This window comes from Pleurodeles waltl, chromosome 1_1 (assembly GCF_031143425.1).
Source record: "Pleurodeles waltl isolate 20211129_DDA chromosome 1_1, aPleWal1.hap1.20221129, whole genome shotgun sequence".
In the NCBI taxonomy this organism is placed as follows: domain Eukaryota; kingdom Metazoa; phylum Chordata; class Amphibia; order Caudata; family Salamandridae; genus Pleurodeles; species Pleurodeles waltl.
Window position 1 is genome coordinate 180104333 of NC_090436.1, and position 17286 is coordinate 180121618.

A 17286-nucleotide genomic window follows, 5' to 3' on the forward strand; every position below is an offset into this window, starting at 1 on the left:
TATCACTATCAATATCATTACTACTGTGGTTATTACTATTATTATTATCGTTGCTACTTTCTTATTGTTCCTTTACCTATTGGATATCATAGATATTAATATTATTCACATGGATGGTTTTTCTTTTCTTATCCCTCCCATGTCTTTTCTCATTATTCTCTTTCTTGTATCTTTCCTGATTTATACCCTAAACCCCCCCCATCCACCACCCCTCTTTTTTTCTTCTGTTCATACATCCCACCCTAACCATGGCTTGTCCTTATACTTCTCAGAGAATTCCTAATGGTCTCCCATCACCCCTGACCATACCCCATCCTTATTACAAAACATTGCGACTTATACCCCTTAATGACTAGCAGTACATCCTTGAGAGACTCGAAGACATGACACCTGGGGCATTTGACTAATATTGAGCTAGACTGTTACTATAGTAGAGTTATATAATGAGAACATCATGGAGAGAATGGGTTCTTGTTCTTTTGGTTTTCTTCCTTTTCTTTTACAAGATTGTTATAATGGACCGTCAAACGAACTTCTGTTTGTATTTGTATCATTGTATGAAACATGTCACGGCTATGGCAAATGACATGGATGAAGACAAGTGAGATATAAAAATGTAATCACCCATACATAATGTTTAAAGAATGCAGACATGTATGTTGATTATGAATCACAGAATGTATATTTGTACTTGTTGCGTACACTAAGAGAAAATATGATTAGACGTAGAAATGGCATAGAATAATAGAATATTTTCTGTACATTATGTAATATGATGCAATCAATAATAAAAAAACACAACACAAATAAATAATTCATAACTTGACTTGTCTATGTCAGATTTTTGTCGTTTTGGTCTTGTTTTGTTTAGATAAATATTTCCGATTTTTCTAAACTGGTGTTGGGTCATTTTGTAGGGTTTTCATTAAGTTACTGTTTGTGTTGGTACAAATACTTTACACCTAGCACTCTGAAGTTAACCCTACTGCTATGCCAAGCTACCAAGGGGGTTAGCTGAAGGTGATTCTCTTTTACCCTGACTAGAGTGAGAGTCCTTGCTTGAACAGGGGGTAACCTGACTGTCAACTAAAGACCCCATTTCTAACAATTGCCTTCTAAACTAAGCCTGCCTTCTCTGTGCTAAGCTACTGAAGGGTGAGCACAGGATAATTTAGGTTGTGTTGTGACTTGCCTTGACTAGGATTGTGGTTCCTACTTGGACAAGGTGCATACCTCTGCCAGCTAGAGGCTCAATTTCTAACCATGGTGAACAGCGGTGAGGATAGAACTTGTGTTTGTGCAGTGCCATACAATAGCTACGTGTACACTACCTAGGAGAGAGAATTTCAGATGCAGTTTGCAAATTAACAAATGATGGCTGAGGAAAGGAAGGCTGAGCCTGAAAGACCCTTAGCTGAAAAGAAACTTTTATTGGCTCGTGAACTGAGTCGGAAAGTGCTGGAACTCAAGGCAAGACAAGCATATTCCAGCAGGGATGGTGGCAGCATACATACAGTACCTGATGGAGACAAGAAGGTTTGTATACTCAAGGATTTGATGCCCAGATATGTGGTGGGAGATGACATTGATACATGGTTTTGTGCTCATGAAGTTGCACCAAAGGTACACAGGAATCCTGAAGAGCACTGGGGGGCGGATCGGTGGAAACACATGTCAACACTTGGGAGGGACACACTTTTAACATTAGAGTTTGGGGTCCAGACCAAGAATACTCCTATGAAAGCCATTTTGGTTGCCAAATTTGGACTGACCCTTGAGAAGTATAGCCAAAGATAATGGGATAGTCAGAAGCTCCCCAACCAATCCTGGGTAGATTTAATTGATTACTCTGTTTAAGGCACTGAATGGCTGGTTGCGGGGCAACAAAGTAAAGGATTATGTTGGATGATTCAATTTAATCTTGAGAGAGCACATGCTTAGTATCTGTTTTACAGAGTTGGGCCAGCACCTAGTTGACTGCAAGCTGACTGCTCCCAGGAAACTTGCTGAGGAGACGGACCTCTGGGCTAGCACCAGAGTGTCCAAAAACACATCTGGGGGGGACACCCACAAAGGTGGTCAGGGTTCCTACCACAAGCAAGAGGGGGCGAGAAAAACCTGAAAATAAGGAGCTCTCTAAAGGCAGCCAAAATAATTCCCAGTGAAGTGCTGATATCTAATCCTAGGTTTGCACTCCAATGTACAGAGTGCTCCAAGTATGGTCACTCTAAGGGGGGACTTCAAATGCCCCAAGAGGATGCAGCTCCCCCGCTGGTGGGCAGACACCTGGGTTAGCCAGTGTAGCGCTCGGGGAAATGATAGTCCCAGCTAGTTTTGGGAAACAGACAGAGGTAATCCTAGTGTCTCTAGGAGCTAAAGATATGGTGCCAAAAGCCCACATACCTGCTAATACTTCCAAGTATTGGCAGTGGGTCACCATTAATGGGCAACAGGTGGAGGCTTTGCGTGACACAGTAGCCAGCATGACAACGGTCAAGTGCCGGCTGGTGTAAGCAGAGCAGGTCCTACTGAATACATTCTCCCATGTCCTAGTCGGCGACAATTGTGACAGCCATCTACCAGTGGCTCTGGTTCCCTTTGATTGGGGGGTGGATCTCTGGTAATCTGAAAGTTGTTGTGTGCCCTGCCATGCCTGTAGATTGTCTGTTAGGCAATGACCTGGAGCTCACTACCTGGAGGAAGGTAGAGCTCACGTCTCACTTGGAGATGATGGGATTGCCTGAGTGGGGTCTGGATGACCACATGGTCCATGGTTGCCTCGGAAGGGAGACAAGGGCATCTGGACCATGGAACAAAGCACTTCTGCTCTCTCTTCCCTAAACATGGTAACATTGCTTCCTACCCAATTGGCATATTTAATGTACCTATAAGTCCTTAGTACAGGGCACTATATGTACCCAGGGCCTGTAAATTAAATGCTACTAGTGGGCATGCAGTACTGGTTGTGCCACCCACATAAGTAGCCCTGTAAACATGACTCAGACCTGCCATGGCAAGGCTTCCGTGTGCAGTTTCATTGGCACTTTGACTTGGCATTTAAAACTACTTGCCAAGCCTTAAACTTTTATTACATATGTCACCCCTTAGGTAGGCCCTGGGTAACCCACAGGGCAGGGTGCTATGTAACTCAAAAGCAGGACATGTACTTGTACATTTTACATGTTCTGGTAGTAAAACACTCCCAAAGTAATTTTCCCTATTGCGAAGTCAGATCCTCTCATAGGCCAGTTTTGGGAAATTCACTTTTAAGTGGTAATTTCTGATCTGAAATGAGTGGCATTGTCATGTTTGGTATGGTAGTGAGAAATCCTGCTTACTGGTGAAGTTAGATTTAACATTACTATTTAAGAAATGCCACTTTTAGAAAGTAGGCATTTTTCTGTACTTACTACTTACAGCCTGTCTCTAATCCATGTCTGGTCTGTGCTTGCTGACCATTCTTCTTATGCATTCCACCCAGACAGCCATAAACACAGGGCGCTCAGCTGCATCTGTGTTCATCTGCATAATGATGGGTCTTCCTGAGCAGGAAGAATGGAGGGGCCCTCAATTGCACTTCAAAGGGTAGTGGCTTGACACCACACAAAGGACTGATAACCCCCCTCCCACCCCACCCCGCAGATCTCCTAGCAGACAGGGCTGATTTGAAAGAGGAACTGGTGCACTTCAAAACCATTCTTTGAAGTCTCCTCCACTTCAAAGGCACATTTGGATATATAAACTGGGTCTGTGACTCCTTAAAATCAGACACTTCTGGACCTACAAATGGACTCTGTCAAAAGGACTGCAGTGCTACCCAAAGGGCTCAACTGGACTGCTTTTGTGGAAGGACTACTCTTCTGCTTGTTGCCATGCTTCTCTCTGACTCTTCCAGAAGGACTTTGCCTTCCCACTCTAAGTGATTTCTAAGGGCTTGTCAGCTTGCCTCCTGTTGAGAAGTCTCAGGGCATCAAAGACATTACCTAAAGGAGAAGAAAATCCACGGCTCAATGCACCGCGGCCTAAAAATCGACACAACTCCAGTCACGGGGCTGACAAATTGATGCAAGGCCTGCAGAATCAAAGCAGTGCCTGTCTCTTCGCTGAAAAATCAATGCAGTGCCTGCAGAATCGACACAGTGCCTGTTTCACCGTGGTCCCATCATGTCAGTTCATCTGGATTTTCCATGCATCATCCCTGGGCGTCAATTTATTATTAACCCTGCACCACAGTAAGGAACTGAGGCTATGTGTTCAGAAATCAAAGCATTGCCTTTCCTGTGAAGAAAGAATCGATGCATTGTCTCTCCTGCACAGTAATGAAACAACACATTGCTTTGCATTTCCGATGCCTCACCTCCCCTGTGGCCTGCATGGTCTTCGTTTTTGACGTATCCCAGTTACTTTGCGTAAAAGAGATACATCCATTGATTCCTATGGCTTAAGACTTACTTAAATGTCAAGAGATAACTTGACCTGTGTATATTGGTCTTTTTCCTTTTGGTCTTGTTTTATTCAGATAAATATTATCTATTTTTCTAAACTGGTGTGGAGTGCTTTTTATGATGTTTTCACTGTGTTACTGTATGAGTTATTGCACAAACACTTTACGTGTTGCCTTCTAAGTTAAGCCTTCCTGCTCTGTGCCAAACTACCGGAAGGTGAGCACAGGATAATTTAGGTTGTGTTGTGACTTACCCTGACTAGGATTGTGGTCCCTTCTTGGACAGGGTGCATATCTATGCCAACTAGAGACCCAATTTCTAACACTTGCCCGGCTCACACTGTCACTGTTACTGTAGATGTAGACTGCTGGTACAGAACTCAAAAGACCTTTCATTTCATAAATGCCCCTGCATTCACAAGGGATAGTATTCCTAGAGGCAGTCTCAATCTTAAATGCAAACAACAGGCAAAGAAGAACCATTGTAGTGACCTTTACCCTTATTTTGATGCCTTAATAATATTATTAAGGGCATTATTTTCTCCAGTCATAATTGATATTAACCACTGAACTGCTGAGGGTCCCAAGTGCTAGGCTGTTTTTGATACTTGGGGCAATTTGCACTTAAGTGTTCATAACGTTTTAGCCACAAAAGGTCACCAGGCCAAATTTGCATCCTTTTCTCCTCATGTTGAGGGATGCTAAAGGTGCCCAAGGTTTATGTATCCCTCTGGAGTAAACCCAAAAAAAGACAAATGTAATATTTTTTTGTAGGGAAAAAAGTGATATGCAACAAGGTATAAGTTTGTTTTATAGGAAAATGTATTTTGTCTTGTGTACTTTCTGCCTCCTCCTACCCCCAGGGTCTATACCTGTTTTGTCTCCTAAAGAAAATGTACAAAAGGAGACGTTAAGTTAGGAGTGGATAAATCCTAGGCTGGTCCAACATCAAGAGGTCAGTGACTCTTATTCATCTCTTATTCATATCTTTCTTTGTCTAGATGTTGAGGTTGAACCATGTGATATACTTACTGTACACAGACACATTACTAGGACCTTAACTATTTCTGTTAGTAAATATCATCCTTGCAAAACTGGTAAATGATTTTATAAGAACTGAAGTATAATGAATGGGAATCTGCATAGTGGCTTCAAATAATCCTCTCATGATCATGGAACTGTAGAAAACCCTACAAAAAAGTCTTTATCAGTTAAAAGGCTGAACTTCCTATCAGCACCTGTCGCCTTCCTTCCATTTATTTTTGCTTCTAACACTCACCCCCATTGCATTTGAGTGATGTACTTTAAGGGGCCTCCGATGCCCTTTCCTAAATGTCCACTGTTACCAGGTTTGGTATAACAGGACCCTCTCTGGTCCCTTCACCCACAGTCACCACACTCTGTATCAACCGTTTAGCTGGTATAGGATCTTTCACCTGATAGTCTTGTAATGCCCTTCCTGTGAGACTTCTAGTGAGTGATCACCTTGGGCTTTCAGGAGTCTTCTTCTGTCCCCTTCCTCTTGTGTTCCTGGATTGGAACCAAATTCCATTGCTGCTTGTGTCATCTTGTGTAGCCCTGGGAATTACACTACCTTACCCTTCATTTGGAACCAGTACATTAAAGCCCTTTGGCTACAGCTCCTTCGAAACCTGTTAGCTAAAACTGTAGGTTTCTCTGGATTTCTTTCATTCAAGACAAGTGTTGCCTAAGTGGGTAGAGCACTCCTCCTCGAGTCACTCTGTCACCATCAACTGCTTAAGGGCATGAAAATTCTTAGAATCCAATTCCCCCACACCATGTCCTTTGTCATCTAACAGACCACAAATCAAAGTTTCAAATGGAACACCATCTGATCTCTTGCTTTATTTATTTCTGCAAAGGTACTGGGTTTTAGCCAAAGCTATCTGATCAGAGCATCCTTTTTTCACTATTAGTTCCTGTACTCTGCCATAGGCTTTCCTCTGATGACTACTGTATGTCTTCCATTAGAAAGCAACTCAGAGTGTCTGTTTTGTATACATAATTCAAAGCCTGTCCTCTGTAAGCATCTCAAAGCTCGCAAACAATTCCAAAATATCTTGACCCTCCACATACATACGCACAAACTCTTTTGGAACACTGGCAAGTACTCTGGTAGAGTTGGAGGTGAGATAGCTTTTCCCAGATGTAGCTGTCTTTGCTACCATCATGAGATTCTGTTTCTCTAAAGCTGTCCTCTCTCTCCAGTTCTCTCTTTCTCCTTTTCCTGTCTCCTTTTTAAATCAGTTTTTCTCCTTTTAGTTTTCCTCCTGAGCCCGTTCCCCCAGTCTCTCCCCACTTTTTCCCCCCTTCTTCCTGGTAAACCGATCTCAACGTTTCCCTCTCAAATTCTCTTGCATCTCCTCTGCCTTAGCCTCGGCCTTCTGGAGCGCTAACAGCAGGTTTTGTGACTTAGCTAGAATTAACCCATCCATGGAAATAACTCCTGAAGTTGGTGACAGGATACCCATGAAGTCAGATGAGGGAGAGAATATTGTCTTGAGCAACTATTGAAAATCAAATTTGGGAACAACTAAGGGACAGAGAAAGCCTGGCACCACAGCACTTCTCCTCCGGTTTCTATCTTGGTACCTTCCACTGAATCCCATTACTGTTTCTTCTCTACTGCCCAGTTTCTCTAACTAATCCTTAATAAACCTAATGAGGACCTCACTGTCCTCGTTCCTGGAAGCCCTCCACCCTCTATCCAAATACAGATCCCTGAAGTGTACACTAAGGATCGGGTGTCGAGGATCATCCCAATAATTGGTGAAGTATTCCGTCATTCTCAAGTATTTTACCACTTCACAGGATGAGCTAGTTCTCTCAGGGTTGCTTTCAGGTAGTCTTGTGCTTGGAAGGCTCACCCGCGCCCTCCTGAAGGCAGCGGGCAATTGACCAGGGCTGTGGGTATGCTCACCTTCTTGGTGGTAGCTAAAAGATCAGCAGTTCTGAGATGTTACTGTCCTATTTGGACCACGGGTAAGTGTAGTCCCTCAAGGCCCACCCATTTGGCAGCTGCAGTCTAAGCCTGGGCCAGCGGGACCACATGTGTAGTCCCTACTAGGTCCTCTGACACTTGGTTAGTTTCAGTCCCACAAGGGCAGGTCACACACTCAGCAGATGCAGCCCTACTTAGGCTAATCAGTAATTTGGTAGATGCAGCCTCAGCTAACCTGGTCACAGATTCAGCAGATGCAGCCTCAAATAGGCCAATCAGGAAGTTGGCACATACAGCTCCACACTGGCTGATTGGCAACATGCAATCACAGCCCGACCAGGCCTCAGCATTGAAACTGTCACTGAATCACAGTCCCTATCTGGAACCATTGGGAGAGTCTGGGAGGGCTGTCTTCTGACACCCAGGTTCTTCGTGATCACTTTCCTGCAGAATGCTTCCTACGGCTGTCCCACAGCCACCTGGGACTTACTGGACCTCACTCCTTCCTAAAAATTATCTCCTCGTACTACAGTCTCCTTCCCTCTACCAGCAGGAATGCAGGCTTCTAGGTGCTTCAGAACAGGTACTCGGCTCCTTTAGCAGGAGATTCACATGTCAGTTGTTGGGCCCTCACCTCGGCAGACTGGCTCTCAGGCAGGCACTCCTGCTGTACAGCAGCCCTCTGAGTACTCTGCAGAGCTCTCCCGTTCTTGGTCTTAGCGGGCTTGAAACTGGAAGAAAGTAAGGTTTTTGTGATCCCACTTTATACACAACTGACAGACAAAAGATGTGGATATGGTGTCTCAAACTGTAAAACCGATTCTTCTTTCAGGCGTCGTTTCCAGGCTGTTCTCCAGAGACATCATTTATGGAGTGATGCTTATTGCACCAGGGTTGTTGCCATCTTGGAGCACCCACAACAGGGCCACTAAGAAGTGTAAGGTTTCTGTACCTGTCTCTCATCAGCCCAACAGAAGCAAAAATCACCTTTCACAAGAGTCTGCAGTCCAACCTCACACCCCAAACAACCACCAAATTACAGACTTCAGGAAACTAATCAGCAGCTTCTTGCTATCTAAAAGGCTTCATAGAATATCTAAAGGAGGCCAGTCTAGACTACACTCACTTCAGTTTCTAGGGCTCCTCCCTCGAGCTACAGAAACATTCACAATACACTTCCACTGTCCTCCCCCTCCATCTTGTGCAAGACCAGGCCTGTGGCATCCAAAATGAATCCCACTACTTTCCATTACTCTCACCCGCTCACAAATATGCATGTACAACACATTATATGGTACTAACATCATAGATTGTCAGTTGTCTCTGTGCTCCCAGTGCCCAAAGAAAATACAACACAGTACTTAAAGTACCTTTAAGTTGTTGAAATCCTTGATTTTTTTATTTAATTACTTTATAATGCTTAAATTACTACTTTTGCTAAGCAATAGGAATGCTATCCAGATTATCTTCATTATATCCTCCTCTCTCTTATAGCTAACAGGTTGACAATAATATGCCAATGTATGAAAACGTAACGCTCTGCATGCCTGAGTTTGATACCGGTTTCCCAATGCATTTTTCACAGTCTTCAGGCAATCTGGTATCTGGGTCATTTTAGTGGTATGTGGTTTCATCTCATTTGTATATTTCTTTCTTTTTACAGATATTTTATATTCTTAAGTGGTTGTTGTTGGGCTTTTCTGCTTGTACATATATATAATATTTTATTTTTCCTTTGTTTGCATTTGACCTGTTCCCTTTTTTTTGTCTTCTTTGCATTTTCTTGGGTGTCATCAGTACTTCGATAGCTGTAAATACACCCTCGCATCAGGAGAAGCTGCTAACTTTGTGGCTCTTAAGTTTCATTAGCACTTAATTCACTATTTTGTTCTTGAAAATGTTATTTTTGTCGCCTATTTTCTTTTTTTCAATATGCTAACAGAATAATATGTGGAACAAAACACATACCAGTCCCTACTTTGTGGTCTAATAGGCCCCAAGCAAAACATAAGCAGCAAGATGGATCTGTACATTTGTTTCCATTACTTAAACTACAGGAGCACCCATTCTCACAGTAGTCATACAGATACATGGGAGGATGCAGGAGAGACTTCCTGGCAGGTGTTAATAGTGGAGGATCTGCCCAAAGCAGTCATCATCATCATATACTACTGTGTTTGAGTCCATAATTTCCAGAGTGATGGGGCTTACTGAATTGCATTTATGCACTCACATGTGTTTGCCAACACCTTACCATGTCTATCTGCTGATGTTCCCAGAAATGAGCTGGATGGATTCATAGAAAGGTCCAGTGCTTTATTGTGAGTCGGTGGTTGCTTGCAGGGCCCACCAATACTCTTTTTTGGGGGCCAGCAATTAGTTTTCCTTATTAGATAATGAGCTTGAGCAACAGAGAGATAAACATACAAGCTGAAACAAGGAGAAAAAGAAAGACCACAAAAGTCACAAACGGACAAAGCAGGGACTGACAAAAATGATGGGGCAGCAGTGTCCGGTAGTGGATCACAGAGTCCTGAGATTAATTCAACATAACGCAACTTTGGTATTTGTCACACTGATTTTTAACCACTGCTCTGGAGCAGAGCTCTGGGAGTAACAGCACTCACAAACTAAGCGTTCACAAATTAAGCACTGGAAAGTTCTAAATTGTGTATGCTGACTGGAAGCAGATGGACACCCAGCGACTAACCATTATAAGGAAGGAAGCAGGGAGTGTATATTGACATAATAGTGACAGAAACAACAGTATGATTTCATTTTCTATATTTTCAAAGCTAGTGCGAGAGATTTTTAATTAACAAAATATTGGGTGCAGATTTAAACATATAGAATAACATATAGATCTGAAAATGAGAAAGAAATTCATTTATTTGTTTTAATTTCTGTGCTTTCTTAAGCAGTTGAAAAAGCACATGGCAACAATATCAATAGACTTTAGTTGAAGAATGCACCATAGAGCATATATTTACTTCTTTGTCACTTGTTGACCCAGGCCAGCAATGTATTATGTATAACTGTTGATTCTGTTAGAAAAACTAAACAATTGTTCTGTGTAGAAAAATACATTCCTTTAGCCTTCACCCATTCATAGGTTCATTAAATGAAGAAACGTTTCAGTTTGAAATCACAAAATGTGTTTCTTTATGAGAACGTTGGATAGAAGAGGCATTTTGAAAAAGAAATGTGATATGCAGATATGCAAATATGCATTACAATAGCCATGATTTTTCTTTCTCTTCCATTTTCTACAACTGTGTGAACCAGCACTTAGTAGATAGTTTAGTTACAGCGTTAGAACATTATAAATAAAATGTTTCATAGCAGATAGATTAGTAGACTGAAGCTGCCCTGTTCCTATGAAGTTATCGAAACGAGATGGGCTGAACCAGTAGCGGAGATGAAGAAAGAAGTTAAAACTTATGTTGTTTGTTTATCATTAAATGCATGATCCTATAGTAGAGGGAGAGATTCTTTTAGGCCCTTTGTGGGTTTTCAGATTTCTGACTAGACTACTTGCAGACGCCCTCTGAGCTATTTCTTAGACTCACTTTATGATCCTTTAAACTTGACATTCTGATTCATTCTGAGAATCCTTGCCTATTTTGCTTTGGAAACTTCACTGAGTTTCTTAATGCTTTCACACCTTTGATTATGGGTTCTAACAAATTGATTATTTTCCTTTACAAAACCACCCTTTAGATTAGACTAGATAATATTTGTTATATGGTAAGCACCATATGTATTGTTCTGTTTATTATTGATTCTAATATTCTTTGATTATTAAATTTGTTTCTGTCAAAGATGAAATTCTAAAGACTAATAATAAATATTCTAAACCTTCTCCCAACTCTTATCATTGACTCTTAGATAGAAATGTGATTGATACATTAAGAATATTAGATGTTTTTGATTTGCGTCTCTTCTCTTCTTACTCATCTCAAAAGTTCATTGCCTAGGTTCCAGTACTAAGCAGAGATTTAAACGAGACAGAATTAAAAGGTTTTTTTTCAAGTGTCCACGCTGACACTGGAGAGCACAGTAAAGGAATTTTTAAATCCGCATAGAAGCCAAAGGCTGTGTCAGGTACTAGAAGCGATCAAGTCCTTTCTTTAAGCAGTCTTCACTTCTAGTTCCTCCTCTCTTGGTACACGTAACAATTGTTAGAGTGCTTTTCTTTCTTTTACAGTTCCCTGGAGCTGGAGCAGTGTTCTCTGCAAGTGCTGGAGTCAGATGGGAGTCCCAGTCTCAGCCTGCTTCGGATGATGGGTGAAAAGGGTTACACCGTGCTTGATCTCGTGGGCTTCATGCAAGCGTTGGGGCACATCGATGCAGTCCACCTACTGAAATCCTCAGGTTGGTAGTTATAATTTTTCTTTTACTCTGCATAATTGTTCTGCCATAACCATATTATGCACGTCGATAACGAGCAGCTGCTTGTCACAATCAATCTTCATTATTTTTGCACATCAAATAAAGGATCAATGGTATGCATATCCACTCTGACAAAAACATTGAACGCAGAATAAATGCTTAGTAGTTAAAGTACCTCTAAAGAGCAGAGTGAGAGCACCTTTAGCATACACTGAGATTTACCACAGGAGTATACACTAGAACCAAGATAATATTCATCCCTCATGGGGACAAGTGCCAGCTTCAGATAAGAGGGGTTTATACCACATCATACAGTTATTTTGAATAAATTAAATTACTGGTATGATTCCTTGCAAGTTGGCATTTTTGCAAACATTTTGACGAAATTACATCTGTAACCAAGAGTGGGCAAAGCAAATGTCTCTGAAGAGAATCTAGTTTCATTTATTAACAAAATTTGGAATTTTTGACAGCCTCCCAGGTAGACGTTTCCATAACATTGCTGCTTGCAGAAGCATTTATGTGGTTTGCAAACAATCGGCGTGCTTCCAGAAGGAATGGGTAACTACTTTTATAATGGGAAAACTCGTTTCTAAAAGGTACATTATTAACACATTAGAAAGCACATGCACTTGTTAGGTCTTGCCCATGCATAGTTGCTCGCAAGACATTTTGTTAGCTTAAAGAGGACTTGGAGCCCGCACATTAGTTTCCATTGATTGGCTTCATTGTCACTTTCATTTCAAGAATTCTTACTGTCAGACAGTGCCGGCTTCACTTCTCTCGTGTGTTTGGCTCTTCCCTGGAACTTGGACCAGACCATCTCTCTCCCACCTGGTTTCATGTTGTTGCTTGCATCCGCCTCCCCCCCCCCCCCCCACTGCATCTCGTTCTTGCTTGCCCATATCCTTTCCACCCCTCCTGCATGTCATTGTTGCTTGTCCCATCCCTCCCAAATACTCCAGAATCCTGTTGCTTCTTGGCCTGTCCCTCCCTCTTCCTCTGGCATACCATCGGTGTTGCTTGCTTCAATCCCTCCCACTCATCCCCACATCTGTCACTTAGCTTGCCCTGATCCCTCACCCTTTTGCTTCGCCCCTTTGTGGCTTGTCCCATACCTCCCTCCCGCACCCACTATTGTTGCTTGAACTGTACCCTGTGGCTGAAAGTTAAAAATAAATAAATAAAAGCGCTATGATGCAGTCACTGTTTTTTTTCTTATTTCAACTGTGCTCTACAGCATGGCAAACAAAAACCTTGAGAAAGCCAAATAGCTCTACTATTAGGATTTGCCATTGTTTTTTTATGCGCTCTGAAGCCACCAGTGTTAACTGCGTCATAGTGCTTACTTTTTTTTTTTTTTTTTTTTTTTACCTTAAGCCACGCTGCACAGCATTCGAGCTACTGTGCAACATGGCTAAAAAACGACTGTCAAGGCAATAGATCTTGCATAATACAGTTATATTGGCTGCGCCAATGCTTGTTGAAAGTAGCAAAGGGAGGAGCAAAGTGCCAATATGCATCAAATATACTCTTCCCTTTTTTAACATTTCTAGAAATAATTTGAATTGAATCAGAAGGCAGTGCCTTCCTGTGATGCTTTTACAGTGTAAGTGTATAGATAACAGCTGTTTCTGCAGCCACGATTTCTCAATGACTAGACACAGACCTTCTGTCAAGATAGGTAAGAACACAGCTGGTCCTCTTGTTCGTGGTTCTTATAAATGTCACGTTCTGTCTTTTGCTCCATCACCTTTTGCTTACAGCACTGACAAGCTGTTTACTACTTGTGCTCTGAACTCCCTTTCACATACCCCGGCTGATCGGACTCAGCAGCATGTGTGGCACCCCCCGAAGCCAGGCACAGTGGGCCCTCCCTAACACCTTAGCTATCGCACAAGAGTGGCCCACTAACACACTTTTTAGGGAAGTCGTCTCGAACAACAAGTCTAGGTTTACTGCCATGTATTACTTGCAGTCCTGGCTGCATCGCATTATATAGAGACAAGAACCCGCCCATTGCGCATTCAAAGAGCATATAATGCTGGCAGATCTCGTACTAATTGCTCAAGGGCGCAGTGCTGGAAAATGACTAGCCTTTTCCCTGATATAGCATTGTTAAACAGGCATATTATTAAAGGAAACTAAATGCAAATAAAAATGTAAATTACTTCTCTAAGGCACTCCTCCTATAAAATAGGGCGCTTGGCATCTTCGTGGTGGGTTAATCTGTTGTTATGGCATGAGGTGCGGTCTGGAGTGCCAGGAATTCGGAAAAAAAGTGTGAATAGACTGCTCGGATAGAACCTTTCACGAAAATGGCCGTGTTTAATTTTGAGTTATGTATCGAACGTTTTACCACTCTAGGCAATGGAGTAGCCAGAGGTTTAACCCATCTCCCCCTTGAAATAAACCTCTAGCCAAGCAAGCAAAGCAAATGAGCCCAACTCTTCCCTAGAACGCCCTTGTCTCTTCCATCCATGTATCTATCTATTCATCCTTTCACTCTTCCACCCATCCGCTAAAAGCCACTATTTAACCTTCACATTGTCATCCATCAACTCGTTCATCCATCATTCAATCTATCCCTAGTCCATCCGTTTATCGACTCTGCCATCCATTCAGCCACACTCTGCCATCCATTGGTCAGTCAGTCCGTCCACCCAGCCACCCATTGATTCTTCCATCCATTCACCCACTCTGTCACCCATCCTTTCATCTACCCACCCTCCATCCAGCTATCCATCCACTCTCCCATCCATCCATTACTCTATCCATCCATACCTCTGCTATCCATCCTTCCACTTACGCTGCCATCCACTCCGCTGTCCACCTCCCACTCATCCATCCATGCCCTCTGCCATCCCTTCACCCATCCACTTTGCCATACATTTATCCACCTACTTTGCCATACATTCACCCGTCCACTCTGCCATCCATCCTTTCATCTATCCACTCCGCTATCCTTCTCTCCACTCTGCTATCCTTCCATCCATCTATACACTCTGCTATCCTTCCATCAGTTCTGAAATCTATCCATCAGTCTTGCCACCCACCCATCCATCATACAGTCATCCACTCTGGTATCCACCCATTAATGCATTTGTCCATCTACTCCGTCATCCTTTCACTCATCTTTACACCCACTCATCTTTTTATCCTTTTATTTTGCCATCCTTTCACCTGTCAATCCACCTATCCATACATCCCCTTACTCTCTCATACTTTCACCTGCCCGTCCACATATTCATTAATCATTTCAGACTACCAGCCTTTCACTTGTCCTTCCCCCTCTGCATTTACTCACTCATCCGTTTACCCATTTTTCTACTTTGCCATCCTTTTACCTGTCATCCCCTATGCATTCACTCATCGTTTCACTCACCCATCCAACAACCCACTCACCCATCCGCTCATTCATCCGATTCTGGGCGGTGAGGGGGACACACACCCATACCCTAGCAATACAAAGCCTGGCCATAACTATTGCAATAGCCAACAGCCGCTTATGTCCTACATCAAATTCTGGTCTATATCCCAATAGGATATCCTTGGGTGTAAGCTGTATATCAAGTCCCAGACAAGGACATTAGAAGTTGGGTCACCCATACCCAGAAATCTTGCAGGGCAGGACAAGTAACAAACCTATGTAATATGTCAGCTGCTTGGCAGCCACACTAAGGCCACTTAGTCTTATCTGAGCATAGATTCCCATTTCATTTTGAAATTTTCTCGGCCATGTAATATAATATACAGATAGTTTTAAACTGTTGTAATTTTAAGGTAATAATGGAGTGCCATGAACCATCAATCGTCTCCAAAGGAGAATGGATTTCAGAGGTCAGGATCTCCAATGAGAGTATCTTACTCAATTTAACAGTGAGTTGCGAGCTATCATCTACCCTATGCTTACATAAACCCCGGGCTGATTGAGCTGATAAATCAACCCTGAGGTGCCCTATGTAGAGAAGAAAGGATATCCAACCCAAGAAGATAAATACATCTGTAGAAGACTGGCCTTAACAGAAGGCAGCTAGTATTGTCCAAGTTAATGATGTCTGATGAAACAATTAACTCATTTCATTGGCACAATTTCAGTTGTCAATAAGATGAAAATATCGAACATGTTTAGCCAAACCTACTTCATTCTGATTACTGGCTGTCCCTGGATGCTATCCAAATTGTTCAAATGTGGGTTGAGAGATCATGATAAATGCTGGCACTGTGGCAAAGGTTTTACTACATATTTTGACTGTAGGAATTTGGGTTATTGCTTGAAGGGGTGGAAGCCCACACAGGCAACACCCATAATCCTTGTCAGGTATACCACAAAAGTCGCTAGATTAGCGTGTGCTTAACTTTCTTGTCGCTTGGCACAAAAGCAATTAGGTTTATGTTGGAGGTAATCTATAAAGTATTTATGCAGTACGCAAACATTAATGAAGTGAAAACACAACACAGGATAAATCCCAACAAGTTTAGCAAAATAGAATACATTTCTATTAATTAAATGACATACAAATGAATTAAATCAAACCATTAGAACAGCAGTTATGAATTTGTAACATTTAAGTACAACCAGCACAACAACCAAGGAACCAGACCTGGTGGGCACCTTTTGGGGGGTTAACTCGCTATAGTTGAGGCTGACTGCAGGGCTCAAGACCTCAGAAGCTTGTTATGTCTCTATATATCACACAGGAAGCCAACCAATCAATATTTGGAGTTGCGTCTGGTAGTCCTGGGTCCAAGTATATGCTCCTGTTCTCCTTCAAGCAGTAAGGCAGTCCTTTAAGCAGCAGGGCAGTCTTCTGGTGGCAAGACAGGCGTTTCGGAAGGCTTCCACAGGTCCAGGGGTGTGCTGAAGAGTTTTCTAAAGGTCCATTATTTATACCTGGTGCCACCCTATGTGTGGGGGGGCAGCCTGTCCTACTCCCACATTTAGTCCTGGAAAGTTCTCCCCCCTCTACTGGGTGACAAGACTAGTGTTGAGTTCCTTTGTGTGCAAGTGGGGCAGGTAACAGCTCCATCCCCAGCCATCGGGCAGAATGGCCTATTCTGCCCACAATTAATCCCCCCTTTGTGTCACTGTATGGGAGGAATACACAAAGCCCAGCACCAGAGCGCCACACAGTCATGTGACCCAGGACACTAGCTGAAAGTACAAATGTTTAGGACAAGAAAATGCAAACTTTATACAAGTGTGATTTCCAGAACTGCAACTTAAATTCCGACTTTACCATTAAAGAGGATTTTAAATGACAATTCATTTGAGTCTAAACATAACATATCTACTTGCTCCCCATCCAAAGACAGCACTTATTAAATATAATAATGTAACTCAGTGTTAGACTCTAGAAGTGACAGGCCTTAACGTAGAGAAAAACTACTTTAGGTATTTTGTCAATACCAGGACATGTAAACCTCAACATTTCATGCCCTACATTTTAAATACAAGGCACCCTGCTTTCAGCTTTGACTTTAGGTC

The 17286-nt window shown here is 42.4% G+C and overlaps 1 protein-coding gene across 3 annotated transcripts in view; it reads left to right on the forward strand.

The window, feature by feature from the left end:
• Nucleotides 1–17286, forward strand: part of MALT1 (MALT1 paracaspase) — a 316500-nt gene that overhangs the window by 44245 nt on the left and 254969 nt on the right. For 2 of the 3 annotated variants that reach the window (XM_069220240.1, XM_069220250.1), the window contains exon 2: nucleotides 11614–11780. In XM_069220240.1, coding sequence (XP_069076341.1) covers nucleotides 11614–11780 — 167 coding nt within the window. Of the gene's footprint in view, nucleotides 1–11383; nucleotides 11511–11613; nucleotides 11781–17286 lie in introns of all 3 variants that reach the window. The other variant, XM_069220255.1, reaches the window with a different exon arrangement.